General features: G+C 53.5%; 3 protein-coding genes across 9 annotated transcripts; 2 read left to right on the forward strand and 1 right to left on the reverse strand.

Moving 5' to 3' along the window:
- The first annotated feature begins 9554 nt into the window (after positions 1-9554).
- On the forward strand, positions 9555-11644 carry VKORC1 (vitamin K epoxide reductase complex subunit 1). Of its 2 annotated transcripts, XM_032842663.1 has the most exons (3): positions 9589-9815; positions 10562-10671; positions 11176-11644. In XM_032842663.1, the coding sequence occupies exons 1-3, from the start codon at positions 9643-9645 to the stop codon at positions 11382-11384; spliced, it is 492 nt and encodes a 163-aa protein (XP_032698554.1). In that variant the 5' UTR covers positions 9589-9642; the 3' UTR covers positions 11385-11644. The 2 variants fall into 2 exon arrangements, with proteins under 2 accessions (XP_032698555.1, XP_032698554.1); XM_032842664.1 differs by lacking the exon at positions 10562-10671 and having other exon boundaries at positions 9555-9815; positions 11176-11281.
- A 1449-nt stretch (positions 11645-13093) lies between these two features.
- PRSS53 (serine protease 53) lies at positions 13094-18010 on the forward strand. Of its 3 annotated transcripts, XM_032842635.1 has the most exons (11): positions 13094-13297; positions 14213-14233; positions 14322-14484; positions 14820-15085; positions 15213-15367; positions 15528-15747; positions 16525-16675; positions 16761-17005; positions 17087-17232; positions 17466-17682; positions 17956-18010. In XM_032842635.1, the coding sequence occupies exons 1-11, from the start codon at positions 13240-13242 to the stop codon at positions 17973-17975; spliced, it is 1662 nt and encodes a 553-aa protein (XP_032698526.1). In that variant the 5' UTR covers positions 13094-13239; the 3' UTR covers positions 17976-18010. The 3 variants fall into 3 exon arrangements, with proteins under 3 accessions (XP_032698526.1, XP_032698527.1, XP_032698528.1); XM_032842636.1 differs by lacking the exon at positions 14213-14233; XM_032842637.1 differs by lacking the exon at positions 17956-18010 and having other exon boundaries at positions 17133-17232; positions 17466-17602.
- Positions 18011-18302: 292 nt separating this feature from the next.
- Positions 18303-27596, reverse strand: ZNF646 (zinc finger protein 646). Of its 4 annotated transcripts, none has more exons than XM_032842572.1 (3): positions 27523-27596; positions 20167-25568; positions 18303-18889 (listed from the first exon to the last, which is right to left on the reverse strand). In XM_032842572.1, exons 2-3 carry the CDS (start codon positions 25484-25486, stop codon positions 18768-18770), a joined length of 5442 nt encoding a protein of 1813 aa, XP_032698463.1. In that variant the 5' UTR covers positions 25487-25568; positions 27523-27596; the 3' UTR covers positions 18303-18767. The 4 variants fall into 4 exon arrangements, with proteins under 4 accessions (XP_032698463.1, XP_032698460.1, XP_032698461.1 ...); XM_032842569.1 differs by lacking the exon at positions 27523-27596 and adding an exon at positions 26753-27097; XM_032842570.1 differs by lacking the exon at positions 27523-27596 and adding an exon at positions 26652-27097.
- Positions 27597-27678: the final 82 nt, after the last annotated feature.

Raw genomic sequence — 27678 nt, forward strand, 5'->3', positions numbered from 1 at the left:
TCCCAGGGGTGTTATGACCTGAGTGCAAGGCAGACACTTAACTGACTGAGACAACCAGGCATCCCCCCCCTTCTTTTTTTTTTAATTAAAAAAGGATTAAATGAAGCAGGCAACATCTTTGGAGCCCAAAGCCTGTCTTTAAACTTCAGCAGAGGTGGGACCCTTTACCAGGGCCAGAGGGCCTGAGGAACTGGAGGAAGGTCTGCGTATACCACGAGGATAGGGCTCCCTGAGTCTCTGGATTTCCATTGTGCCCCCTCATCCTCACACCATTCCCACCCGTTCTTTTCCAGCTTCCTGGCAATATCCTGGACGGGGCCACGAGGCCTCTGAGCTCTGGAGGCAGGCACGGCTCCAGCCGGTGGAAGAAGGAAGAAGGAAGGCTGGTTCTGGTGGGGAGGACAGCATGCGCAGAGAAGCAAAGGACTCGGAGTGCTTGCAGTGTGCCAGAGCTCGGCGCTCACGTGGCCGCGGCTTGTCCAGGAGAGGGTTGCTGTAGTGGCCCAGAGGCGGGAGGCGTCTGGGCAGGACTTCACCCCATTTGACCTGGCTGTCTTGGCCCCGGCTCGGCCTGAACTCGTTGCTGACACTTGGCGGCGGAGGGTGGACATGCACCCGGGCGTTTCATAACACTCGTGCACAGTCCACCACTGCTTGGGCACTCTGATGAGTCGTGTGTTGTACAAATTTAATCTTCATAGCAACCCTATGATGCAGCAACTATTATTATTATCATTTTACAGAACGATTAAAAGATTTGTCCCGCTCTTTTCTCTCTGTCCTTACCCCCCACATGCAATGGCTCCAGCCACACTGTCCTCCCTGTTGCTCTCTAAGCAAAGCAGGTAGGTTCTGCCTCAGAGCCTCTTACTGGCTGTCCTCTCTGTCTGGAACGCCCTTCCCTAGATACCCACATAGCTGACCCCTCACCTCCTTCAAGCCTTCCCCCAAATGTCAACTGAATGAAGCCCACCCTGACCATCCTATTTAAACTTGCAGTCACCTCCATTCCCCTCACTCTAGTTTTTATTTTATTTGTAGCATTTATCACCAATAAGATCCTATATACTTTATGTATTGATTGTGCACTTTTTCATCTTTTTAAAAGGATTTACTTATTTATTTGTTTGAAAGAGTAGGGGGAGGGGCAGAAGGAGAAGGAGAGAGAGAATCTCAGGCAGACTCCCCACTGAGCATGGAGCCCTGAGCCCCACCGTGGGGCTCCATCCTATGACCCTGAGGTCATGATCTGAGCCCAAATCAAAAGGCGGATGCTCAATCAACTGAACCACCCAGATGCCCCTTTTATCTTCTCTTCTAAAATATAAGACCAGGTGTGCCTGGGTGGTTCAACTGGTTAAGCATCTGACTTCCACTCAGGTCATGATCCCAAGGTCCTAGAATTGAGCCCCATGTGGGGCTCCCCACCCAGTAGGGAGCCTGCTTCTCTCTGCCCCTCTCCCACTTGTGCTCGCTCTCTCTTTCTCTCAAATGAATAAAATCTTTAATAAAATAAAATGTAACACCAGAGCATGAATATTTGTCTGCTTTCCTGATTTATCCCAAGCTCCTAACACAATCTCTGGCACATAACATGGGCTCCATAAACATTTGTTAAATAAGTGAGGGAAATCTGGGGCTTTATTTTCTGAGCTATTGAAATGGGATGCTATTGAAAGGCAGAAAGTGACAGGACTACATCATTATTTTTTTTTTTAAATAAGCTCTAGGCCAAAAGTGGGACTTGAATTCATGACCCCAAGATCAAGAGTCACGTGCTTTACCAGCTGAGCTAGCCAAACACCCCTACAATCATCCATTTCTCAAAGGATCACTTTCTTTTTGTTTTTTTTTAAATTTTATTTATTTATTTAATTGACAGAGAGACAGTGAGAGAGAGAGCACAAAGAGGGGAAGTGGGAGAGGGAGAAACAGACCTCCCGCAGAGCAAAAACCCTAATTCGGGGCTCCATCCTTGGACTCTGGGATCATGACCTGAGCCAAAGCCAGATGCTTAACAACTGAGCCACCCAGGCACCCCTGAAAGGATCACATCTTTTTTTTTTTTTATGTCCTCAAAAACATTTTTTAATTTAATTTAATTTTTTCAGTGTTCCAAGATTCATTGTTTAGGTACCATGCACCCAGTGCTCCTTAATACCCACCACCAGGGTCTCCCAACACCCATCTCCTCCCCTCCAAAACCCTCAGTTTGTTTCTCAGAGTCCACAGTCTCTCGTGGTTTGTCTCCCACTCTGATTTCCCCAAATTCACTTCTCCTCTCCTTCAATCAATATCCACCATGTCATTCCTTATGCTCCACAAGTAAGTGAAACCATATGATAATCAACTCTCTCTGCTTGACTTCTTTCACTCAGCATAATCTCCTCCAGTCCTGTCCATGTTGATACAAAAGTTGGGTATTCATCATTTCTGATGGAGGCATAATACTCCATTGCATATATGGACCACATCTTCCTTATCCATTCGTCTGTTGAAGGGCATCTTGGCTCTTTCCACAGTTTGGTGACTGTGGTCATTGCTGCTATGAACATTGGGGTACAGATGACCCTTCTTTTCACTACGTCTGTATCTTTGGGGCAAATACCCAGTAGTGCAATAGCAGGGTCATAGAGTAGCTCTATTTTTTTTTTAAAGATTTATTTATTGGGGCACCTGGGTGGCTCAGTGGGTTGGGGCCTCTGCCTTCGGCTCGGGTCATGATCCTGGGATCCTGGGATCAAGCCCCGCATCGGGCTCTCTGCTTGGCAGGGAGCCTGCTTCCCTTCCTCTCTCTCTGCCTGCTTCTTTGCCAACTTTGATCTCTGTCTATCAAATAAATAAAATCTTTAAAAAAATATTTTATTTATTTGACAGAGAGAGAGTGAGAGAGGGAACACAAGCAAGGGGAGCGGGAGAGGGAGAAGTGGGCTTCCTGCAGAGCAGGGAGCCTGATGTGGGACTTGATCCCAGAACCCTGAGATCATGACCTGAGCCGAAGGCAGACACTTAATGACTGAGCCAATCAGTAACCCTATTACCTCTATTTTAAATTTCTTTTTTTTTTAATAAAGATCTTATTTATTTATTTGACAGAGAAAGAGAGATCACAAGTAGGCAGAGAGGCAGGCAGAAAGGGGGGGGGGAGCAGGCTCCCCGCCGAGCAGAGAACCCAATGCAGGGCTCAGTTCCAGGACCCTGAGATTATGACCTGAGCTGAAGTCAGAGGCTTAACCCACTGAGCCACGCAGGTGCCCCTCTATTTTTAATTTCTTAAGGAATGTCCACACTGTTTTCCAAAGTGGCTGCACCAACTTGCATTCCCATCAACAGTGTAAGATCCACATCCTCTCTAACACACGTTGTTTGCTGTCTTGTTCATTTTGGCCATTCTAACTGGTGTAAGGTAGTATCTCAGTGTGGTTTTGATTTGAATCTCCCTGATGGCTAATGATGATGAACATTTTTTCATGTCTGTTAGCCATTTGTATGTCTTCTTTGGAGAAGTGTCTGTTCATGTCTTCTGCCCATTTTTTTATGTGATTTTCTGTTTTTTGAGTGTTGAGTTGGAGGAGTTCTTTATTAGATCTTGGATTATCAGCCTTTTGTCTGTTGTGTCATTTGCGAATATCTTCTCCCATTCCGTGGGTTGACTCTTTGTTTCGTTGACTGTTTCCTTTACTGTGCAGAAGCTTTTTATCTTTTTTTAAAATTTTTTATTTTTTTTTTAAAGATTTTATTTATTTGACAGAGATCACAAGTAGTCAGAGAGAGAGGGAAGCAGGCTCCCTGCTGAGCAGAGAGCCCGATGTGGGGCTCGATCCCAGGACCCTGGGACCATGACCTGAGCTAAAAGTGGAGACTTTAACCCACTGAGTCACCCAGGTGCCCCAGAAGCTTTTTATCTTGAGGAAGTCCCAAAAGTTCATTTTCGCTTTTGTTTCCTTTGCCTTTGGAGACATATCTCGAAAGAAGTTGCTGTGGCTAATGTCGAAGAGGTTACTGCCTATGTTCTCCTGAAGGATTTTGATAGATTCCTGCCTCACATTGAGATCTTTTATCCATCTCGAGTGTTTCTTTGTGTATGGTGTAAGAGAATGGTCAAGTATCATTCTTCTATACATAGCTGTCCAATTTTCCCAGCACCGTTTATTGAAAGACTATCTTTTTTCCACTGGATATTTTTTCCTGCGTTGTCGAAAATTATTTGACCATAGAGCTGAGGGTCCATATCTGGGCTCTCTACTCTGCTCTACTGGTCTAAGTGTCTGTTTTTGTGTCAGTACTGTGCTGTCTTGGTGATCACAGCTTTGTAGTAAAGCTTGGAATCGGGCAACGTGATGCCCCCGGTTTTGTTTCTTTTTGAACATTTCCTTAGCAATTCAGGGTATCTTCTAGTTCCATACAAATTTTAGAATTGTTTGTTCCAGCTCTTTGAAAAATGCTGGTGGAATTTTGATCAGGATGGCATTGAAAGTATAGATTGCTCCAGGCAGTATAGACATTTTAACAATGTTTATTCCTCCAATCCATGAGCATGGAGTGCTTTTCCATCTTTTTGTGTCTTCTTCAATTTCTTTCATGAGTGTTCTGTAGTTCCTTGAGTACAGATCCTTTATCTCTTTGGTTAGGTTTATTCCAAGGTATCTTGTGGTTCTTGGTGCTATAGTAAATGGAATCTATTCTCTAATTTCCCTTTCTATATTTTTCTTGTCAGTGCATAAGAAAGCAACTGATTTCTGTACATTGATTTTGTATCCTGCCACATTACTGAATTGCTGTATGAGTTCTGATAGTTTGGGGGTGGAGTCTTTTGGGTTTTCCTTGTAAAGTGTCATGTCATCTGCAAAGAGAAAGAGTTTGACTTCTTTGCCAATTTGAATATCTTTTATTTCTTTTTGTTGTCTGATTGCTGTTGCTAGGACTTCTAGTACTGCTATGAACAACAGTGGTGAGAGTGGGCATCCTTGTTGTGTTCCTGATCTCAAAGGAAATGCTTGTCAGTTTTTCCCCATTGAGAATGATATTTGCTGTGGGCTTTTCATATGTAGATTTTATGCAGTTGAGGAATGTTCCCTCTATCCCTATACTTTGAAGGGTTTTAATCAGGAACGGATGCTGCATCTTGTCAAATGCTTTTTCTGCATCAATTGAGAGGACCATGTGGTTCTTCTCTCTTCTCTTATTGATTTGTTCTCTCACATTGATTGATTTGCGAATGTTGAACCACCCTTGCATCCCAGGGATAAATCCCACCTGGTCATGGTGGATAATCTTTTTAATGTACTGTTGGATCCTATTAGCTAGGATCTTGTTGAGAATCTTGGCATCCATATTCATCAGGGATATTGGTCTGAAATTCTCCTTTTTGCTGGGGTCTTTGCCTGGCTTGGGGATCAGGGTAATGCTGGCTTCATAGAGTCTGGAAGTTTTCCTTCTGTTTCTTTCTTTCTTTCTTTCTTTCTTTTTATTTATTTATTTTTTTTTTTTCTGTAACAGCTCCAGGAGAATAGGTATTATTTCTTCTTTGAATGTTTGGTAGAATTCCCCAGGGAATCTGTCAGGTCCTGGGCTCTTGTTTTTTGGGAGGTTTTTGATCACTCCTTCAATCTCATTACTAGATATTGGTCTATTCAGGTTGTCAATTTCTTCCTGATTCAATTGGAAGTTTATAGGTTTCCAGGAATGCAATTATTTCTTCTAGGTTACTTAACTTGTTGGCATATAACTGTTGATAATAATTTCTGATGATTGTTTCTATTTCCTTGGTGTTAGTTGTGATCTCTCCCTTTACATTCATAATTTTATTAATTTGTGTCCTCTCTCTTTTCGTTTGAATTGGTTTGGCCAGTGGTTTATCGATCTTATTGATTCTGTAAAAGAACCAGCTTCTAGTTTCATTGATGTTTTCTACTATATCTCTAGTTTCTAACTCATTGATCTCTGCTCTAATCTTGATTATTTCCCTTCTTGTGCATGGGGTTGGCTTAATTTGTTGTTTGTTTTCCCATTTGAAAGAATCACTTTGATTGTGATGTGGAGAATCAGTCTGTGGATGAGGGGCAAGGATACCTGGGAGACCAGTGAGGAGACTATTGCATTTATCTGGGTAGGAGCTGAAGGTAGCTTGGACCAAGGTAGTGGTCTGCATAGATTTCAGGGCTTGAGAGAGTAATGCAGGAGGAGTGGCTTGGGTGGATGGGAAAGCCCGAGGAGGAACAGGTTTGGGGAAGTTTAAGGAGCTCATTTTGGGATGCATTGCATTGCATCTGAATGGCCTGGGAGGCATCCAGGTGGCGACATCCAAGAGGTGATCCTACAATGGGGTTTGGAACCAGGAGAAAGATCTAGGCTCAGGGCAGAGGTTGGAAGATGTGACCTGGAGAGAGTAAGAAAAGACAGAGGAGAAAACAATACCTTCCCATGTGGTAGTTTGTATTTCCAAAAATGGTCCACCCCACATGAATGTCTTAGAATATGACTTTGACATTTCTCAAATCAAGAGACGGAGTCCTACGTTCCTCCCCTTGGAAGAGAGGAGGCTTGTGTTACAGTGGAAGAGATACATGTGACTTTAAAAAAAAAAAAAAGTTTTATTTTTAAGTGATCTCTATGCTCGACGAAGGGCTCAAACTTACAACCCCAAGATCAAGAGTCACATGTTCCACCAACTGAGCTGGGACACTACCATGTGACTTTTAAAGCTAAATCATAAGAGATGATACAGCTTCCCCCTCGCTCCCTGAAGCACTTGTCCTAGAATCCAGAGCTGCCTTGCTAAGCAAGCAGTCTGACTGTCCTGTATTCATCATCTATGGCTGTGTAGTAGATTACTCCCAGAGCATCGCAGTGCTCAAAACAATAAACCTTTGGTATCTCACAGTTTCTTTGGGTCAGGGATCTGGAAGCAGCTAAGCTAGGTGGTTCTGGCTCAGGATTTCTCACGAAGTTCCAGTCAAGATGTTGACTAAAACTACAGGCATCTAAAGGCTTGACTGGTGCTGGAGAATCCAATTCCATGGTGGCTCTCCCACATGCCTAACAAGGTCATGCTGGTTGTTGGCAAAAAGCCTCAGTTCCTTACTAAGTGGTCCATTCCCTAGGGCTGCCTGAGTGTCCTCATAACATCGCTACTGGCTTCACACAGAGCCAGTGATCTAAGAAGGAGCAAGATGGAAGCCACAATATCTTTATGACTTACCCATGAACGTGACACACGATAATTTCTGGATTAGCCTATGGGCCCAGGTTGGCCCCCATCTAGTGTGGAAAGAGACTACACAATGAATGATATGAATACTAGAAAATGGAGATCATTTAGGACAATTTTGAAAGCTGACTATTGTAGCCTGGAGACTGCCATACTGTGAGGAAGCCCAGACTAGTCCCTACAGAGAGACTATATGGATCCTGAGACTACAAGAGAAGGAGAAAGAATCACTAGGTTAGCCCTCAGCGACTTCAATCTCCCATTGTTCCAGCGTTAGCCATCATTGGACTGCAACTATGGGACCCAGGATTCTGAGCCAAAATTCTCTTCCCAAATTCCCAACCTATAAAATCTGTAAGAGAAAATAAAATGACCATTTTTGTTTCATGCCATTCTTTGTTGAGATGATTTGTTGAACAGCAGTATGTCCTCAACAATTCCCACCTTCTGGTATTCACACCACTCTGTAGTATCTTCCAGCACTGCCTAGGGCTGATGTGACCCCATAGGATACTGGAGACAAGACATAGGACTAAGGCTGCTATAACAAATTACTACAAATTTAGTGGCTTAAAGCAACATAAATCTATTTTCTTATAGTTCTGCAGTTTAGAAGCCCGACAAGGCTCTCACTGGGCTAAAATCAAGATATCAATAGTTCCTTTCCAGACACTTTTGGGCAGAATCCATTTCCTTGCCTCTTCCTTCTTCTAGAGGCCACCCAACATTCCTCAGTTCATGACCTCCTTCTTCCATCTTCAAAGCCAGCAACACTGCATCCTCTCTGTACCTTCCTTACATAGTCACACCTCCCTCTGACTCTCTTCTGCTGCTGCTTCTCATTTTCCCCCTGCCCCTTTTCACTTTTAAGTGATTATATTGGTTACACAGGATAATCTGTTTTAAAGCCAGCAGATTCGTAACCTTAATTCCATCTGCAGTCCTAATTCCTGTTTGCCATGGAAACTCACATATGCATAGGTCACTGGGATTAAACATGGGCATCTTTGGGAGCCATTATTCTGGGGACCATGCTGCCTGAAAGAATGGGTTTGAGAAGGAGCAGGCACAGAGAGAGGAGCCAGAAGGAGAGTGAAATATCACAGAATCCAGAGAAAAAGAGTTCCTGGACAGGAGTGACTACCACTGTTGGAAGTCAAGCATGATAAGAACTCAAAGATATCCATTGGAGGGGTACCTAGCTGGCGCAGTAGGAGAAGCATGTGACTCTTAACGTCAGGGTCCTGAGTTTGAGCCCTACATTGGGTGTAGAGATTTCTCTCTCTTTCTTTCTCTTTCTCTTTCCATCCCCCCACCCCACACATATATACATACCCATTGGATTTAGCATTGTGCTGACATCAGCCATTAGTTGTCAGGGGAGTATTTGGGGGGCAGGAGCTAGTTTATGGTGTGCTGGGTAGTAAGGAAGAAGTGAGAAAGTACACGCTGGAATTGTAAAATCTTCCCAAAAACTTTATTGTGAAGGGAAATTTGTTACTATTTCTAAAATGGGGAAAGAGAAGGGACTTTCAATGCAGATGAGAAGGCAGGCGAGGTGTCGGAGAGACGGGTCATCAATAGACGTGATGTCTGGGAGGGAAACCGCGCAGCTAGCCCACGGAAGGCTTGGAAAGAGAGACTGTGGGGTTGATCCAGTCTCAGGTTTTTGCCAGGCTGGCGCCACGACGGAACAGAGGTTAGGATAATGTCAAGCGTGTGGCGTGATAATGGAGCTAGGAATTTTTTTTTTAATTTTAATTTATTTTTTAAATTTCTTTTCAGTGTTCCAGGATTCACTGTTCACGCACCACACCCAGTGTGGAGCTGGGAATTTAAGGGCAAGAGGCAGAGGCGGGGAGAGAGAGAGACTGGCCTGCAGGCGGCGCTGATGAGATAGAAGGGGAAAACTGAGCAAGATCGGACGATTGGAGATTATAGAGTCCTAATAGTATCTGAAATAATAATTTCAGTGAAAATGCTGGTTTTTGATCGGATCGCAGTATTCTCTGGATTCCCTGGTCCGCCGGTCCCTAATCCCTGGATGTTCCAAAGTTTAGAACAGAGCTTGGCATAGCGTAAACGCTACACGGTTAGCCACATTAATATAATTTTTAAAACTCGGAGACTCCATTTCCCTTAAGGCATTGCGGCCACTCCGACTACAACTCCCATGATGCCTGGCAGGCCGTGCGCTCCCGTGATTACCCCTGTCCCTAATCTGGTTTTCCAAACCCAGCGTTCCTCCCTGTTTTCCTACCTTGCCACGGCACGCCCATCACAGTCGTAGGCACAACCAATTGGATCAGGGAGTGCGAGGCCAGGAAGGCCAATCGCCCAGAGGGGCGGGAGAAGGCGTGCCACATCCTGTCCTCCCCCAGCTCCGTGGCTGGTTCCCTACGGGCTAGTGCCTCCGGGCGGGATCGGAAGACATGGGCGCTACCTGGGGGAACCCCGGATGGGTGCGGCTGGCGCTGTGCCTCGCGGGTTTAGTGCTCTCTCTCTACGCGCTGCACGTGAAGGCGGCGCGCGCCCGGGACCGGGATTATCGCGCGCTCTGCGACGTGGGCACTGCCATCAGCTGTTCGCGCGTTTTCTCCTCCAGGTGCGTACGGGAGTGGAAGGCTTGCGGGGCTGGTCTGCTAGTCGTGGGGTCCAGGTTGCCGGCGGCTTCTGGAGTTTGGGATGGGACGCTTGGGGGCGGGGCTGCTCGAGGGGGCCTGGGGAGACTGTGTTCCAAGAAAGGAGTGTGGGGCCTCGGGCTGGGGCCGGATGGTGCAGGTAGTACTGGGCACTGTGGTTGTTCTGGGGAGTAGCACGTAGATTCGAATGCCAAGGAATAACGGTAACCGGGTAGAAGGGGGAATGGCTTAGCGTATGGGGACTGATGATGGGCTTGAGGTCTTGAGGATGGCCGTGACTAGGATACGGTGGCCAGCTCTGACTATGCTTGAGGGCCTGGGGTTGACAGAATACAGAAGAGGGGAGTGAGCGAGAAGGGAGCTGGAGATTTAGAGGTCCCGGGCAGAGAGATTCTGCACCTGATTCCCAGGAAAGCAAGGTCAACCGTTCTACCTACCTTGCCATCTTAAGAATTACTGAAGGCCTAGGATGAAAAGAGGGGCATATGGTGGAGCCCTGGCCTGGGGGTAGGGGAACACCGGGGCAGGGACATGGAATCCTGACGTAGCCAAAGGGAGGGTAGCCAGGAGTTCATCGACCCTTGGACTCAGGAGGGCGTGGGGGAGGGAAGGGGAAGTACAACCTAGGTGGCTTTTTGGAAATCACCCCTCCAGGACAGGGCCAAGGCACTGGATTGCCACTCCTAACCGGGGTCCTGCCCTCCACCAGGTGGGGCCGGGGCTTCGGGCTGGTGGAACATGTGCTCGGCCAGGACAGCATCCTCAATCAATCCAATAGCATATTCGGTTGCATCTTCTACACTTTACAGCTGTTGTTGGGTGAGTGACCCCTCCCCTTCCCTTAAGGCTCCACCTCTTCCTGATAGGCCCCCTCCCCCTTGGCCCGCCCAGCCCCATCCCTCGGAATCTCGGTGACCCAGACAGCCTAGAGCCCACTGCACATCAGCGAGCCCCCTGGAGGGGGCAGGAACTACCAAGTCTTTCACTTGGTTAAGGTCCTGTCAGAGCCAGAAGGGCCCTTAAAGACCTCCTAGGACTCACTCCACTTTGTGGGAAAGACTCAGGAGTTACTCTCTGGGGGAACTCCAAGGACAGCATCTCTTTCATCACATGCAGAGCTCAGCAGGGAAATTCACTATTTGGGTTCTAGGGCTCGATGAACAAATAGGAGAACCAAGGCCTTGGTGAGGCCCATCAGAGTCTCTCATTTTAGAGACTCTTCCCAAGCAAGATCCTGAGGTCTGAGTGGTACCCTGAAGTCAAGGCAGTGTTCTAGAGATGGCCAGTCCCTGAAGCCCTGCCTGAGCCTTGTCTGCCTTGCAGGTTGCCTCCGGGCCCGCTGGGCATCTATCCTGCTGGTGCTGAGTTCCCTGGTGTCTCTTGTCGGTTCTGTCTACCTGGCCTGGATCCTGTTCTTCGTACTCTATGATTTCTGCATCGTTTGCATCACTACCTATGCCATCAATGTTGGCCTGGTGGTGCTCAGCTTCCGGAAGGTCCGGGAACCGCAGGGCAAGGTCAAGGGGCACTGAGCCCTCACCCAAGCCAGGCTGACCTCATGCTCTTCCTTGGCATGGGAGCCTTGCCCAGGGGGCCCATGTCTGGGTCCTTAGAAGAGTCTGCAGCCTGACCCCACCATACTCCCACACAGGACAATGGACCAAATGTGCCACATTCTTTCCTCCATGTCAGTGCCTCTGGCTCTGTCCCCAAGGGCTGGGTTCCAAAGCTCCTGCCATTGCCCAAGAAGGGAAGGTTCTGAGCAATAAAATTTCTTAAATAAACTGGCTAAGTCTGAGCCATCTGTCTGTGAGGGACCCTAGTGTTGCGCCTCCCCCAGTCTTGTCTCCTCTGGATTGGAAGCAAATGAGTCAGAGGGAGAGTGTAGGGCCTACCTGGAAAGGATGGTTGGTCCCTTCTCCAGTGTGTGGAGTTGGTAAGACTTGGGGTGCCATCGGCCCCACCCCCAAAAAACAGGCTGGCAGCTTGTCCTTGCTGCCCGACGGGAGCCAGGGTTTCTCTTCTTGGGGGCCAAGCACACACTTGAAAGGGCAAACTACCCTTCTACTTCTGTGCGTGCTAACTGGGAAGTTCTTCCTATGGTCCAGCTTTCACCCCTCCAGCTGCCTTATCTACCACCCCAAGCCAGTCTTGGCCACCCTGAGGACCAGGAACACATTTTGAGTATTTCTGTCTTAGTTTTCCTAATATGTACTAAGCACCTATCCACATGCTAAGCACTGCATAAGAACATGACATATGGGGGCGCCTCGGTAGCTCAGTGGGTTAAGGCCTCTGCCTTCAGCTCGGGTCATGGTCTCAGGATCCTGGGATCGAGCCCCGAGTCGGGCTTTCTGCTCAGCAGGAAGCCTGCTTCCTCCTCTCTCTCCCTTTCTCTCTGTCTACTTGTGATCTCTATGAATAAATAAATAAAAATCTTAAAAAAAAAAAAAGAACATGACATATGTTAACTCCTCTAATCCTTACATATCCAGTTGTATGAGGTAGATGTTCTTATCCCTATCTTGATGAGGAAACTGTGATACAGAGAGAGTAAGTAATTTACCTAAGACCACACAGCTGGCGCCAGGGAGGGGGTTAAGGGGCCCTGGGGATTCAGATCCACTGGGGCTGTCTGGCTCATGTCTGCCCTTACCACAACTGCCTGTGTTGGGGGTCAGGGTTCCTGAGTAGTTTGGGCTGGCCTGAGTTAGAAGTGGGGAAGAGAAAAAGGGTGCACCCTGAATGTTCCTCCTTCCCAACTGAGTCTTCCACCACCTGCCAGAAGGGTGGGCGCCGCTGTAACCTTGGTCCCTGGGAAGGTGGCAGAGAGGTTCTGGGATTTGTCAGCCTCGCTGCAGAGAGTGGCAGAGAGTCCCGGGCCCGCACACACGGCATCTGAAGCAAGGTGGGAGAAGGTATGTGAGACCCAACTACTCGTGCGCCTGGGGGAGAGCTAGGGAAGCTGAAACAAACTGTGACCTGGGAGGCTCTGCCCACAGTGCCCCTCCCAGTTCCCAGTTCCTAGAGGACAGCTTCCATGCTGGGAGCAAGTCTTCTCTGTGTCAGACTCTGGCCCAAGCATTTTCACATTCAGCAATTCTGAGTCCACAGACAGGCTACTTGTCCAAGGTCACTTAGGCAGTAACGGGGGAATGAGGATTTGAACCCATGCAGTCTGGCCATGGCGGAGCCCCACGAAGGGGTGGTGAAGAGCCCAGGGTAACATAGTCACAGCCACCTAGGAGCTGCAGGCTCCCTTCCAGCCAGAGGAAAAGCAATGACACCTGACTCTTAGCCAGCCGGGGGCGGAGCAGAGGTGGAGCTAGGGAGACCCAGGTGGCCTCTGAAAACCTGAGCAGAGGCGGCGGAGTGGCCTGGAGCAGCATGCCGCAGAGCTGGGGGCCAGCACTGCTCATCCTGGCAGCCGTGGTCCTCGTGGAGGGTGAGCCACTGCGGGTGAGCGGGGAGGGGAGTGGTGTGGTGGGCCGCCCGCTGTCCCAGCAGGCTTGCAGCTCGGGGTGTGTGAGGGCGCGAGCCCGTGGGGCGACAGTCAGCTGGTGCTGGTGTAACCGTGTCTGCCTGTGGAGCAGGCCACCTATGTCAGAACAGGTGGGATTTTCCTGGGCCAGATGACAGTCCATGTCTGCTGTCGCTGTGCCTGTGTGTGTACCCTGCACCCCTCCTGCCTCTCTACTTCTCTACTTCCAGAATGACCTTCAGCAGGTTCTGGGAGCCCTTTGGCTCTGTGTCCTCATGTCTCTGTCCCATTTCTCCTGGCCTCTCCTGGCCCAGATGCCGATGTGCCTATGATGGGAAAGAGGCAGGGCAGGGGATCCTTTGGTAGAGTTTCTGGCGGATTCTGGAAAGGTGGGGGACTCTGAGTCGTCAGAACAGGGGTGGGGTGAGTCTCCATCTCCCGGCGCCCTCCCCAACTCGGACATGACGTCTGCCTCTAATCCTTCCTCTTAGGCATCATGGCTGAGGGCACAATTAAGCTAATGCTCTCCACATACGCAGGCCGCCTCCCTGACTCAGTGGCGGGGGCTGGAGTTGGGGGTTCTGAAGCCTGGAGGAGGGCTGGGCCAGTCCCAGGCTGAACCCTGGCCCTCCTTCACAGGCCTAGGAGTGCTGAGCGCAGCTGAAGGAAGAGAATTAATTACTGAGTGTACGCGCAGAATAGGTTCCAATAAAAGCTGTTTCTTGACCTCATATATTTTCATTCTGGGAGAGGCTGGTAAGGTAGCCACACAATCATAGGCAAGGATCTAGGGCCCGTCCCCCAAAACGTCTGCCTTCCACCAAGGCTGGGCCAGGCAGGTAAGGTTCCCTCAAGTCTCACCCGTGTCTCTTTTCCCAGGTCTTCAAGCAGCTCAGCCCGGTAAGCTCTGGGGACATGGGCTCAGGCCTGTGGGGAGGGCAGGACAGGGGACTTCTGTCAGTCTGACCTATCCCCCTCCCCTTTACAGTTTGTGGGCAGCGTGGCCCTGGCCCCCCTGAGCCTCAGGAGGGCATCACAGTACCTGGCGAGTGGCCATGGCAAGCAAGTGTGAGGCGGCGGGGGGTCCACCTCTGCAGCGGGTCCCTGGTGGCAGATACCTGGGTCCTCACTGCTGCTCACTGCTTTGAAAAGTGAGTCCTGGCTGGGGTCAAGCAGAGTTTCTGGCTTTTGGGGGGCGTGGGTGCTATGTCCCCAAACTCCATAAAACTGACCCACGCTGTGCCCCTAGAGTAACACGGTACCATGTCCTGAGAACGGGCCACGTGCTAGGCACACATTATCAGGTTAATCTGAACCTTTCGTGGTGGAAGCCTTATAAGCGAGCAAATGGAGGTTGGGCAAGGGAAGGACCTGGCTTAAGGCTCCGGGCTGACTTCTGTCCATCCTTCACCTACCCGTGGTGTCTCTCATGGTGTCACTGTCCCTTCTTGTGTGCAATGCCCCAGCTTTATCTTTCCCCTTCCAGGGCAGCAATGACAGAACTGAACTCCTGGTCAGTTGTCCTGGGTTCTCTGCAACGTGAGGGGCTGAGCCCAGGGGCCGAGGTGGTGGGGGTGACAGCTCTGCAGCTGCCAAGGGCCTACAACCACTACAGCCAGGGCTCAGACCTGGCCCTGCTGCGGCTCGCCCAGCCCACGGCCCACACACCCCTCTGCCTGCCCCAGCCCACCCATCGCTTTCCTTTCGGGACCTCCTGCTGGGCCACAGGCTGGGATCAGGACACCAATGGTGGTAAGTGCTGGCCCAGCCTAAAGCCCAGAGAGGCACTACGCTTGCCCAGGGTCACACAGCCTCAGCTGCCAACTGTCCCTCTGCTCCCATCTCCCTTGCTCCCCACCAAGCCCCTTTCTCCTGCCAGCTCCCAGGACTCTGCGGAATCTGCGCCTGCGTCTAATCAGCCGCCCTACCTGTAACTGTCTCTACAACCGGCTGCACCAGCGGCTGCTGGCCAGCCCAGCTCGACCTGGGATGCTGTGTGGGGGTGCCCAGCCTGGGGTGCAGGGTCCCTGTCAGGTGTGATGGGGGAGATGAGGGAGGGGAACAGAAAGAGAGGGGGCCTAGCTCCGGGCTCGGTACTCAGATCCTAGGGACAGGTGGACGTGCCACTGTTAGAGGGGGTCTGCCTGTGGCTGGGGCTCAAGTGTCCACCCTTGACTCCCTTGCCTGGCTCCAGGGAGATTCTGGGGGCCCCGTGCTGTGCCGTGAGCCAGATGGACACTGGGTTCAGGCTGGGATCATCAGCTTTGCATCAAGCTGTGCCCAAGAAGACACCCCCGTGCTGCTGACCAGCACGGCTGCTCACAGCTCCTGGCTGCGCGCTCGAGCTCAAGGGGCAGCCTTCCTGTCCCAGAACCCGGGGACCCCGGAGATCAGTGACGAGGACAGCTGTGTAGGTATGAGCAGGGGGCATTAGGAGTGGGACAGGTGGGGACAACCGGGCCTGGCTAAGGACCTCTGGGGAGCAGATAGATGCATCGTAAAGCCAATTTCAGCTCAGAACAGAGAACTGGGACAAGGCATTCACACACTGTCAGGGGCGAATTAGGCGGCTTTTAAGGGCCCTTTCAGCCCTTAAGAGAGGAACAGCCCTACTGAGGGCTGAGAGGCATACATACCTAAGAACTCTGTGCATTTGGAGCTTAGGTAAGAAGAGGGATCTGAGGTCTAACTGAAGGTTGTGGGAGTAAGCTCCAAGTTTCTAAGCAGGGACCCAGGGAGATGGGACAGGGCAGGGCTCCCACTCAAAATTCTAGCCATGGCCCTCAGATGCCAGGCTGACTAACATGCAAGAGAGTTCCTAGGGCAGAAGTCTTGATGGTAAGAGAAGTACTAGTGAGCCAGGAATTCTGGGGCCAGTTCAAGCCCTGGGGGTGCAGACAGCTGGGGTGGGAGTATGATGAGCCGGGCCACTCCCATGAGGCTAGACCATCAGGGTTTAAAAGCTTGGGCCCTGGCTTTTGAGTCTCAAGTTGGCTACCTGCCTGTGGTTACTGAGTTAGAAAGTCATTTAACCTCGCTGGGACTTGGTTACTTTGGTAACAAGGGTAACAAAATCCAGCTTAAAAGGATATTGTGAGGATCTGATAGTTTGTGGGAAGCACTTTGCACAGGGCCAGACATGCAGTGAGCACTTAGCAAGAAGGCAGGTGAGGTCATCCCGTCTGTTCCAGCCTGTGGATCCTTGAGGAGAGAAGGCCCCCAGGCAGGAGCCCCCTCCCCATGGCCCTGGGATGCCAGGCTGATGCACCAGGGGAAGCTGGCCTGTGGTGGAGCCCTGGTGTCAGAGGAGGTCGTGCTGACTGCTGCCCACTGCTTCATTGGGTGAGCCATGTCTCTATTGCCTTGGTGCCCCCTGCCCTTGCCGGCAGCCCTGACACCCGTGGCTGTCAATGCTGCCTCTGCTCAGGCGCCAGACCCCAGAAGAATGGAGCATCAGGCTGGGGTCCGGACTAGAGGAGCGGGGCCTGAAGCAACTCATCCTGCATGGGGCCTACACCCACCCAGAGGGGGGCTATGATGTAGCCCTCCTGTTGCTGGCCCAACCCGTGACACTAGGCCCCAACCTTCGGCCGCTCTGCCTGCCCTATTCTGACCACCAACTGCCTGATGGGGAACGCGGATGGGTCCTGGGGCTGCCCCGCCCAGAAACAGGTACGTAGGACAGGGCCACCAGCAGCTGTCCATCCAGCCTAGAGGCTGCTGGGCAGCTGGGTCTTGTCCCCTGCCCTACAGGCACCAGCTCCCCTCAGACAGTGCCTGTGACCCTCTTGGGACCCAGGGCCTGCAGCCGGCTGCGTACAACTCTTGGGAGCGACAGTGTCCCCATTCTGCCAGGCATGGTGTGTTCCAGTGTCGTGGGTGAGCCACCCCACTGTGAGGTAAGCCACCCCACTGTGAGGTAAGCCCCGGTCCCCCAAACCTTACCCCCTAGAGGGCTGACATCTTTATCCTCTAATTCATGAACGAACCTTAGCCAGGCTTGGCCTCCAGACTTGCCTCTCCCTCAAAATTCGGTCTTTCTGCTGACTAGTTCCCAAACGGCCAGAGCCTCAGCCCCCACAGTTGCCTAGGGAGAAGAGAAAGTCACCCACTGTCACCTGACCCCTGACAGGGCCTGTCTGGGGCACCACTGGTGCACGAGGTGAGGGGCACATGGTTCCTGGCTGGGCTACACAGCTTTGGAGATGCCTGCCAGGGCCCTGCAAGGCCTGCAGTGTTCGTGGCGCTTCCCGCCTATGAGAACTGGGTCAGCAGCTTGGACTGGCAGGTCTACTTTGCTGAGGAGCCAGAGCCCGAGGCCGAGACTGGAAGCTGCTTGGCCAACACAAGTATGTGGCCCTAGGGCCTCTCTGCTGACACTTCTCTCTCTCGATGCATGCTCTCTCAACCCGGGGAAAGATCAGTTCTGGCCCACCTCAAGCTCCCTGGGTGGGGTCATGGGCAAAACACTGGTTCTTCATCACTGTGCCTTGGAGCAGGCCTCCCAACTTCTTCAAACCTCCGTTTTCTTATCTGTCATGGGGCTTAAATAGTACCTTCCAGGGAGGGAGGGAGAGTATTGAGGATGAGGTCAACCCAACCCTCCTTCCTCTTTCTGACAGGCAAACCAGCTGGCTGTTGATAGGTGGCTCTGGGATGCTGCTGCAGACACAGACAATTTTTGAGTCCACCACCCATGTCCCTTTCCTGTAGTCCCTGCCTGCACATGATTCCAGGCACCGGGGCAGGCCCACCAGCCCAGTGGGCTCAGGGCTGGAGCCCTCCTGGACGGGCGGCTGCCCTCACTCCCAACCCCTGCAGGACAGGGAGATGTCGCCTGCGGGATGCTCCCCGACACACTCAGCTCTGCTGTCCGACGCAGGCGTCCCCAGCCTTCCCTATTCTTCAGACCCAGATAGGATCACACCAGTCACTTACTTTGAAAATTCGAGGGTTTTTTTTTTTGGGGGGGGGGGGGGCAATTTTCCTTTTTTTTTTTTTTCTAAACTTAAATAAATTGTTACAAAATAGACTTTAGAAAATAAGTTACAAATTGTAGCAAAAGGCTCCCCTTCCACAGGCAACATTCCCACCTGTAGCTCTCTGATTCTGCCTCTCCCTGGCGTTGGAATCTGGCTGGGGACGGTGGCCCCAATTTGTGGCAGAGCCTGGCACCGGGTTTCTTGCAGGGCTCATCATAGGGAAGAGCATAGTGACCAAGGCTGGGAAAACGAGGGTCTTCAAGGACAGGGACGTGAGGAAAACCTTACCCCCTCCTTGGGCAAGAAGCCAGATCCGGTCCTCTGCACAGTGGGAGAGGAGAATGAGAGATGGGGATGCCTAACTACTCCTGAGCAAAACATGGAGATCAAGCCTTTCCCTGCAACCCGCCCCCCCCACCCCGCCCGTATTCTGATCTTTGGAGACTTGGAGTTTAGAGGGAGAAGCTGAGGTCTGCAGGCCACTGGGGTGAAGGATCCAGAAGTGAGGTCGTGGGGGTGGGAGGAGGGGGCAATGACAAGTCCCCTCTCCCTGCCGCTGGTGCCTTTGGGGATCCTGGGGAGAAAGAGAGGAGGTCACTGAGGGCAGCAAACTGCACACAGCTTGCACCCTGTTCCCAAACCCTGCAGGCCATCCTGCCGCCACCACACCCACCGCCCCCACCCCCACCGTGGGCCCAGAAGCCTACATGAGAAACTCCCAATTATTTTTCCAGGCCTGATTAACCGGCTTCTCGCTCATTCCCTTGAGGTCACAAGAAATCTTTTATCCTGAAAGCCATCTCGTCAGCTCTCTCAGGGGACTCTCACCCACCATGCCCTCCCTCCTTGACAATCTCTGGTCAAGGACCTGCCATCTTAGGGACATCCACCCTCGGTGGCCACTAAATGGAATGGGTCCTGGGAGAAGGCCTAGAGATCTCGAGGGGGAGGCTGAAGGCGTGAGCCCAGGGCTCAGAAAAAGGCTGCCCCACTCCCCCGCAGGCTCATCCTCCAGCTGGGCTGGGTGGGGTGACTTTCCATGGAGATTCCCCTGATAGAGGATGGGAGATAGGGGCTAATGACTGTTGTAACTACAGCTGGGCCTGGCTTCAAAGAAACAATTATCTGTGACTCAGTCCTCCAGTTAAAGGTGTGTTGGCAGGAACGGGGGTATGCAGGTAGAAAGAGTGGTTTGGTTGGCTCCTAAAAAGGAGATGCACAGCAGAGAGAAGAAAGGGTTCGATGAGGGGAAGATGAGACATGGGGCAGTATCACTAGCAAAGGACCAAAGGTCTAGATTCCAAGAAAAGAGGAGGGGGACAAGATGCAGGGAAGAGGGACAGGGAGCTGGGGGCCAACCAGTGGCCTGGTTTCCCTGGCCAAGTCGGCACAAAAGCCACAGAGCAGTCGAGTCTGGGGGTGGCTCCCACGCCCTTCCTCACTCTCCTGCTCCCTGCCTCAAGGAAAGAGCACCGCCTAGACCATTTTTTCCTCTGGAAATCATTCCTTTTCTGGCTAGATCAGGGAAGTAGCCAGATGTAATAGGTGCCTCCCTTCCCCAAATAAAAAGCCCCTTCCCCTTTGGCTCAGCAGCTGCCCATGCCCCTACCCCACCCCACCATCCCACACACCATGCTGTTGACCTCACCCAGGGTTTCAATCTCAGCCCTCACAAGGCAGCATCCTCAAACTATTTTTCCTCCATATCGAAGCTCCCCCCACCTGCCTCACACCTCCTGGGAGCCGTATGACCCTCTCCTCTCATTCCGTGACCCCCCACACCCCGACTCTGTGCCCACCTCCTCTGGAACATTTCTATCCTCTCTGCCCAAGCCATTCATGCCTCCGTACCAGAGCTGGCCACCGTCCATTCCTCCTGGTGCTGCTGCTGGTGCTGCTGGAAGCTGATTCGGCGGCGGAAGTGGCGGGGACAATGAGGGCAGGAGAAGGGCCCCTCCCGAGGCGCATGGACCCGCCCGTGACCCTCCAGCCGGGCAGCTGTCCGGAAGGCCTTGCCACAGATGCTGCAGCGGTGGCGCTTGGGGTCTGTGTGGGTCCTGCCGTGGTTCTTAAGGGACAGCAGGTTGGGTAGAAGTTTGGGGCAGAGGGAGCAGGGGTAAAGTCCAGTGGTGTGGGCCTTTTGGTGGTTCAGCAGGCTCCCAGCGTGGCGGTAGGACCGCCCACACTGGGCACAGCGGAAGGGCCGTTCCTCTTCAGCCACAGTGGGCTTTACTCCTTGCCCCCCAGTAGCTCTCCCGGCATCCTCTCCCGGGACGCTGGGGGTTTCTGATGGGGACTTCTGGATTTCCCCTTGGCCAGGGGTATCTACCTCATCCTCCACGGTCCCACCTTCAGGACCTGTGGCCTCCTGTATCTGGGGTAGCATCTGACCGAAGCCACTGGCATGTGTGTGCAGGTGACTGGCTAGTTCATGATGGGACTGAAAGGCCTTGTCACAGTCAGAGCAGGCAAAGGTCTGGGCAGCTATGTGGTTGTGGCTGTGGCTCTTAGTGGCCACAGGATTCACGAACTCCTCAGGGCAGGGCAGGCAATGGTGGCAGTCCGTCTCAGGGGTGCTGTGGCGGTTCAAAGGGCCTTCTGACGACGGGCGGTACGTCTCGCCACAACGGGTGCAGGAAAAGCGGTGACTCTCTGGCTGGACCTGAAGTCGGCTGTCTCCACTGTCCCAGCTATCCACAGGACTCAGACTGGGTCCATTGGGCTGGGTGTTGCCATGACAACAAGGACTCTTGGGGATCCTTTCCTCCGACTGATCTGCTGGCTTGGCCAGTACATGACCCTGAGGAACCCAATATCCGCCATGATTCACTGGTCCCCCCTCTCCTTGCCTCCCTTCTGCCTTCCCCACGTCCCGGAATCCCGGCTCCGCTGCCATGATGGGGCTCAGACTCTGCTCCCCCAGCCTCTTGGCTCCACTCTCCAGCTGGAGAACTGATTCAGGACCACCCGCTCTGTCCTCTGGCCCCTGGTCCCTGGCCAGGTTCCCCTCATGGCCCTCTGTGTCTCCCGGACCACTTCTGGTCTCCTCTTCGTGCTCCCGCAGGTGCTGCTCCAGAGATCCCCGGCCAGGGAAGCCCCGGCCACACAGGGCACAGCGCACGGCTGCCCGCCGGGACAACCCCGCTCGCCGCCGCCGGCTCTCTGAGTGCAGCCGCTGGTGGTCCTTCAGGGCCATGCTGTTGGAGTAGGTCTTGGGGCACGTGGGGCACCTGTACTGGCCCGTCTCATGGCTGCGCCGGTGGTTCAGGAGGCTGCCCGCGTGCCGGTAGGTGCGCCCGCACTGCCCGCACCTGAAGGGCCGATCCTCCCGCGGCAGCTTCCGGGCGCCCCCACTCCCGGCCCGCTCAGCATGGACCCGCTGGTGGCTGGCCAGCTGCTTCCGCAGGCGGAAGGCTTTCCCGCACTCGCCGCAGCGGAAACGCCGGGGGTCGGCGTGGATGCGCCGGTGGTTCTTCAGGGACATGAGGTTCGAGAAGCCTTTGGAGCAGGCGTGGCAGCCAAAGTGGCCGGTCTGGTGGCTCTGGCGGTGATTGATAAGGCTGCCGGCGTGCTTGTACGACCGGCCACACACCTCGCAGCTGAAGGGCCGCTCGGTGCTGGCCTCGGTCTGGCAGCTCTTCTCCGCCGTCTCCAGCCTCGGCTCCTCCTCCCCCTTCCTAGCGGCCTCCTCCCACTCCTCCTCTTTCACACTTGCCGCCTCCTCCAAGGGCTCCACTTTCAGCTCTTCCTGGAACCTTCCCCCGTCTGCCTGACCCAGATCTTCTTCGGCCACGTCCTGAGCCTCGCCGCTGCCCCCGGCCTCCGGGATGGGCCCCACGTGGGGCTCAGAGCCCTTGCAGCGCGGGTGGTTCCGCAGGTGGTTCCGGTAGGCGGCCAGGTTTGGGTAGCAGCGGGAGCAGACAGGACAGGTGAAGTCACCAGTTTGGTGGATCTTGCGGTGGTTCACCAGGCTGCCCCCGTGGCGATAGGTCTTGCCGCACTGGTTGCAGCGGAAGGGGCGGGGCTGGGCCTCTGGCGCGCTCTCCTCACCGGACCTGCAAAGGCTGTCCACAACCACGGCACCGGCTCCCTCTCCAGACTTTGTGTCCTCGCCCTCCCCAGACAGAGAGGTCACTGCGCCCTCAAAGACACGGTCACCACCTGCAGCCCTTCCCATGGCATCACTGGGCTCTCCTAAGTGGCTGGGAGCTTCGTCTGTGGTGTTCCCAGAACTCTGACTTTGGTGGTGACGCTCCAGGCTCCCTAGGTCATCATAGGTGTGACCACAGCAGCCACAGATGTGCCCATAACCGGCTCCGTCCAGTGCCTCCACCTCCCGCTGCAGCTGATTCAACAGCTCTACTTCCGAGAGCTGCAGCGGAGGGCTCTGGGTAGAGGCTGCCCCAGGGGCTCCTTCCTCTTCTCCCTCCTCCTCTGAGCCCTCCGTCAGGCCAGAGGAGTCATGAGCCTGGCGCCGGTGAAGCCTGTAGCCAGCCCGGCCTGGGAAGATCATGCCGCAGAGGCAGCAGAGGAAAGGCTGTGCAGGGGCTGCCTCCCCGGGCCCATGGTTCTGGAAGTGGCTGCGCAGGGCAGGCAGAGAGTCAAACTCCTTTGGGCAGAGGGAGCACTGATAGATGCCCGGCAGGTGGCAGGGCCGGTGGCTCAGCAGGCCAGTGGCATGAGGGAAAGAATGCCCACAGTCAGAACACGTGTGGGAGACCTCAGCCTGCCAGTCAGGGCCAGCTTCGGGAGACTGGGGAGGGGAGCTGGGCTGGCCAGTGGCTGGTTTCGGGTCTCCATCCAGCCTGGTGAGACCATCACAGAAGTGAGTCCCACCACTTTCCTCATCGCCTGGGATATCCAAGTTGTCTAGGAAACATGCCTCCTTCCTTTCCAGCCCTTCCTCAGTATGCCTGCTCTCTTTAGCACCCTGGATATGGGCCTCAGCTTGCTCAAGCCCACATCCAGTCCTTTCAGTTTCGGCCTGCAAACAGTCTCCATCATTTTCCAAGTTGCCTTCAGTTCCATTAGGGCCTCCCCCAGAAGGGTCTTGCAGGCAGTCCCGGCCCTCATTTTCCACCAACTCTTGGGCCCAGTTCCCACCCAATGGGAGTCTGGCCTCTCCGCCGCTGCCAGCACTGCTAGCCCGCCTCCGGTGCTGCCTGCTCCACCGCCCGCTGTGGCGTCGCAAATGGTTCTTCATGGCAGCCATGGTGTGGAAGTGCTTGGCGCAGGCCCCACAGCTGAAGTCCCCCGTCTGGTGGGTCTGCCTGTGGTTGATAAGGCTGCCTGAGTGGCGATAGCTCTTTCCACAATCTTTGCAGGCAAATGCCCGAGGAGGGGACACCCTGGTCTCTGTCCTGCTGTTTTCCCCTTCCCCGTGGGTCTGGCTGTGACGTTCAAGGCTCTCAAGGTCTTCAAAGAGCATCCCACATGTGCTACAGATCTGGGGTACTGTCCTATTTGTTGCTGGTGGGACATCAGCTGCCTCCTCTTCATGTTTGCACCCATGCCCCTGATCTGTATGCGGGGCTGCCTCTGCTTCCACCTGGTCACGAGGGAGCTCTATCTTGAGGTGGCTGGGGGGCCCCTCAGCCCCTGGGCCTGCACTGCGGCGAGCAGCTTTGCAATGTACCCGCACGTGGTTACGCAGGGCCATAAGGTTAGGGTACTTGCGGGGACAGAGTGAGCACTGGTACTCTCCTGTCCGATGGCTATGGCGGTGGTTCACCAGGCTCCCCCGGTGGCGGTAAGCCCGACCACACTCATCACACTTATAGGGCCGGTGGTCCAGGGTGGTGGTGGGGACCTCTTCCTCTTTGTGGCTGGTATCAGCCATGGGCAGGGGAGCTGCTGGCACTGATGGCTGCCCATCCTCCCCAGCTCCCTGCCGGGGCCTGTGATGAGCCCGCACGTGGTTTTTGAGGGCAGCTGCGTTGAACAGCTGTTTGGAACAGATGGAGCAGGGGTAGACTCCCGTCTGGTGGCTCTTACGATGGTTGATGAGGCTCCCAGCATGGCGGTAAGTACGGCCACAGTCCCCACAGCGGAAAGGCCGGTACTCCTCTAGGCCACCGTCCTCCAGCTCCCCAGAGGTGCTGAGCTCCCCGGAGCAGTTCAGCATCTGTGTAGTCGGGAGCTGGTCCTGGCTGCTCTCATCTGTGTGCCCGTTGGCGGTGGGCATCCCTTTCTCTTCCCATAGCTGCTCCTGCCTTTCACCCTCATGGGTCTGTTGGTGGTCCAGCAGCTCTCGGGGGAGCCGGAAGGCACGGGGACAGTGGGGACACTGGTAAGGCTGATATTGGGCATGGAGTCGGGAGTGGTTCTTCAGAGCCATGAGGTTAGAGAACTCCTTGAAGCAGACGGCACAAGGGTAGATGCCAAGGGTGTGGCTCTGGCGGTGGTTGGTGAGGCTCCCAGCATGCTTGTAAGTCTTGCCACATTGACTACACTTGTACCGCCGTTCCTCCTCAGCAGGAGGCGACTGAGTGGGCTCCTGGCCCCCTGTGAAGTTCACTACTGATTCAGCTAAATACTGTTCCAAATTACTAAGGAGACTGCTCGCTGGGGTGGGGAGCGGGGTGGCTCTGGCAGAATTAGTAGTGGGCCCCCAGCTCTCTGCACCCCCCTCAGAATCTGGCTGGCTTTGCCAGCCTTCTCTTTGTCTGGTGGGTAGATCTTCCCAAGTGCTCAGAGCTGCCCTGGGGTCAGGCCCAGACTCACAGCCAGATGTCTCTTCAGCCTGTTTTTTCTGGCTCATCCAGCTTTCCCCAGGGCTGAGCCTCTGGTCCCTAGAGTCAGAGGATGCTGGTTCCCCCTGCAGGTGTGGAATGACTTCCTTGGATCGGGGAGGCCTGCACCTACGGCGGCCCTCAGGAGCATGAGTCCTCATATGGCTCTTGAGGGCCACGGGATTGGTAAAGTCCTTGCCACAGGTGGTACAGGGGTAGAGGCCAGTCTCGTGGGTCCGACGGTGGTTGACCAAGCTCCCTGGGTGACGGTAGCCCCGCCCACACTGCTGACAGCGGTAGGGCCGAGGGATGCTGTCTGCCTCCTCACTGTCCTGCTTGGAAGATGGATGGAGCAGCTCTCGGTGCCGGGACAGTTCTGGGAGACTAGGAAAGTGGCGCTGACAGTCAGAGCAGCTGAGTGAGGTGGGCGTGTCCTCCATGAGGCAGTGTGGCAAAAACCTGGAGGTTCAGGAAGACCAGGCAGGTGGCAGCAGCATCCTTCTCTAGTGGCAGGGCAACGGCCTAGGAAGAGGGGGCAGTGGTCAGAAGGCAGGCCTGAGTTAACATTGCCTCATGGCTCTATAAGCAACAAGCTCATCAGAGCTCATAGAAATGTTCCCCAAGCAATAATGCCCAGGGACCTGCTTTCTGTTAGATCTGAAAGCACCCATTGTTTAAGGCCTCCCTGCACACAAGCTCCCCAAATATGGAAGCTCCCCTAGGCCTAACTCATCCCTAGAGATATAGATAAGAAAACTAAAGTCTAGAGGGATGCAACCTATCTCTGATCACAGACCTACCTACCTCTATTCATCAGACCAAATCCAAAAAATCTACTGTCCCTAACCTTCACTGCTGTATAATCCCAAAACAACCAACCAACCTATCTCCTGTGACCTCTGAAAAGGAAATCTGAACCTTTTCTAGGACCTTCAGTGTGAGAAGTCCAATCCTCTCTCCTTGACCCCTCAGCTAAACAGAGTGGCCTACAGGCACTGAAAAGCAGCCTTTTTCTCCAGTTGACAGCTGAGGACCTGAGAGGTAGGGTCAGAACCCCCTTCAGAGAAAGCAATGGCTTGTTCCCCCAGCTCCCCTATTCCTTTCAGGGTCACAAGGTCTCCTTTCTAAAAGACTCTCTTGGCCACTTCCTTCACCTACTTCCACTGAGCCCAAATTATCCTGTATCTTGGAAATTCCAACCCATTTCTGGTTGTTTCCCACCCCCTACCTTTTTGTTACACCTCATCACTACACCCTTCTCATTTTTTCTCCTATCTCCTCTTGAAATATTTATGATGACATCAACGCATGCTAAGTGGGCATTACCATGTGCGGGGCACTGTGCTAAGTAAAGAATATTCGTTGTGTCACTGAATCCTCGAGACACACTGCAGCGCTGTTATCCCAGTTTACACAGGAGCAAACCCAACGACTGGGGCAATCTTCTTTCCAAAGCCCTTACTCTGTTCACAGCAGGCCTTTATGCCTCCTCCAACACCTTGGCCTTCACTGGCTCTGATTCCTCACTCCCATGGGACCCCTATACACACAACTCGTATCTCCGGATCTAAACCCCCTCACAGAACCTGTTCCCCGACTTCTCACCTCACAAAGCCCCTTCGCTCGAGCCCCCTCTCCTCATCAACCACCACTCAGGTCTTCTCGCCTCACTCATCTCCTTGGCCAATTTCCTCTCGGACCCCTACCTCGCTCGCGTGGCCCCTTTTTCGTTCCCGCCGCGGGTGAGTCCGTTGGGGACCGCGAACGGGAGCGCGCCTGCGCACTGGGACCCTCACCCTAACTGCAGCCGCGAGCCCCAAGGGGTGGCTGTGGGGGGCTCTCGCGCTCCCACACACGCACACTTCGCCAGGGCTCCTGGAGGCGGGAAAGGAGGGAAAGAAGGAAAGGAGAAAAGGAAGAGGGAAAGAGGCCGCAGCTGGTCGGAGCCAGAGTCTACCCCCAGCTCCGCGGACACTTCCTATTGTTACTAGGAAACAGGAAGTGTCCTAGCCGCAAAAGGTTCCCCTCGAAACCTCTGCCTCGAGAACACTTCCCGCACCGCCTCCAAGACAACAGTTCTACACAGACACACTTCCGGAGTTGAGGAAGAGGTTGCTGAAGCGCGACTCTGACCCCGCCCAGGAGGGTCAAATCGGTAGGTAGTTTTGCACCAGTATTAGCCACACTTCCGGCAAGCGCTGCGAAAATTGTTCCGGTGCATATTGGACGAAAGCAGAAGAGAAAAAAAAAGCGTTCTGCTGCTCTGGCCTCGATACTTCAGCGACACTTTTCGTGGGGTTCCCTGAGAAACTTCCCAAGGCAAATGGAGGGAATCTCGTTCACTCCGTGATACTGAGAGAAATTTGGTAGAATAGAAGCGGATTTGGGTACTACAAATCTTGCCATGACCCTTCTCTCCTCCCGCCTTCCAGTTCTTCGTGATCTGTCCCCAAGCTAGCAGTAGCCCGGTATATACCGTAAACCTGTCTGGCGTCCCCTGTCATTAGCACCCAAAGAGAACCCTTGCAAGATGTTTCTCCGCCACCTTCGCCTGCAGTGCTGGGATAAACTGCCTCCCTCACGGGCGGGAAAAGTTCCCGCCCACTTCCGCTTGCCGGCCCCCCCCCCCCCC

This window comes from Lontra canadensis, unplaced genomic scaffold (genome assembly GCF_010015895.1).
Source record: "Lontra canadensis isolate GAN:19392208 unplaced genomic scaffold, GSC_riverotter_1.0 scaffold132, whole genome shotgun sequence".
NCBI classification, from domain to species: Eukaryota; Metazoa; Chordata; class Mammalia; order Carnivora; family Mustelidae; genus Lontra; species Lontra canadensis.

What these genes read in the sequence shown, in the direction of transcription:
- PRSS53 (XM_032842635.1), top strand. Translation starts at nt 13,240, where the DNA reads ATGCCGCAGAGCTGGGGGCCAGCACTGCTCATCCTGGCAGCCGTGGTC. An exon ending in AGCCGTGGTCCTCGTGGAGG is followed by an intron (nt 13,298 to 14,212) that starts GTGAGCCACTGC and finishes CTCTTTTCCCAG; the next exon opens with GTCTTCAAGCAGCTCAGCCC. An exon ending in GGGTGCAGGGTCCCTGTCAG is followed by an intron (nt 15,368 to 15,527) that starts GTGTGATGGGGG and finishes GCCTGGCTCCAG; the next exon opens with GGAGATTCTGGGGGCCCCGT.
- ZNF646 (XM_032842572.1), bottom strand. Translation starts at nt 25,486, where the DNA reads ATGGAGGACACGCCCACCTCACTCAGCTGCTCTGACTGTCAGCGCCAC. An exon ending in ATGGACGGTGGCCAGCTCTG is followed by an intron (nt 18,890 to 20,166) that starts GTACGGAGGCAT and finishes CTTTCTCCCCAG; the next exon opens with GATCCCCAAAGGCACCAGCG.
- VKORC1 (XM_032842663.1), top strand. Translation starts at nt 9,643, where the DNA reads ATGGGCGCTACCTGGGGGAACCCCGGATGGGTGCGGCTGGCGCTGTGC. An exon ending in TCGCGCGTTTTCTCCTCCAG is followed by an intron (nt 9,816 to 10,561) that starts GTGCGTACGGGA and finishes GCCCTCCACCAG; the next exon opens with GTGGGGCCGGGGCTTCGGGC. An exon ending in CACTTTACAGCTGTTGTTGG is followed by an intron (nt 10,672 to 11,175) that starts GTGAGTGACCCC and finishes TCTGCCTTGCAG; the next exon opens with GTTGCCTCCGGGCCCGCTGG.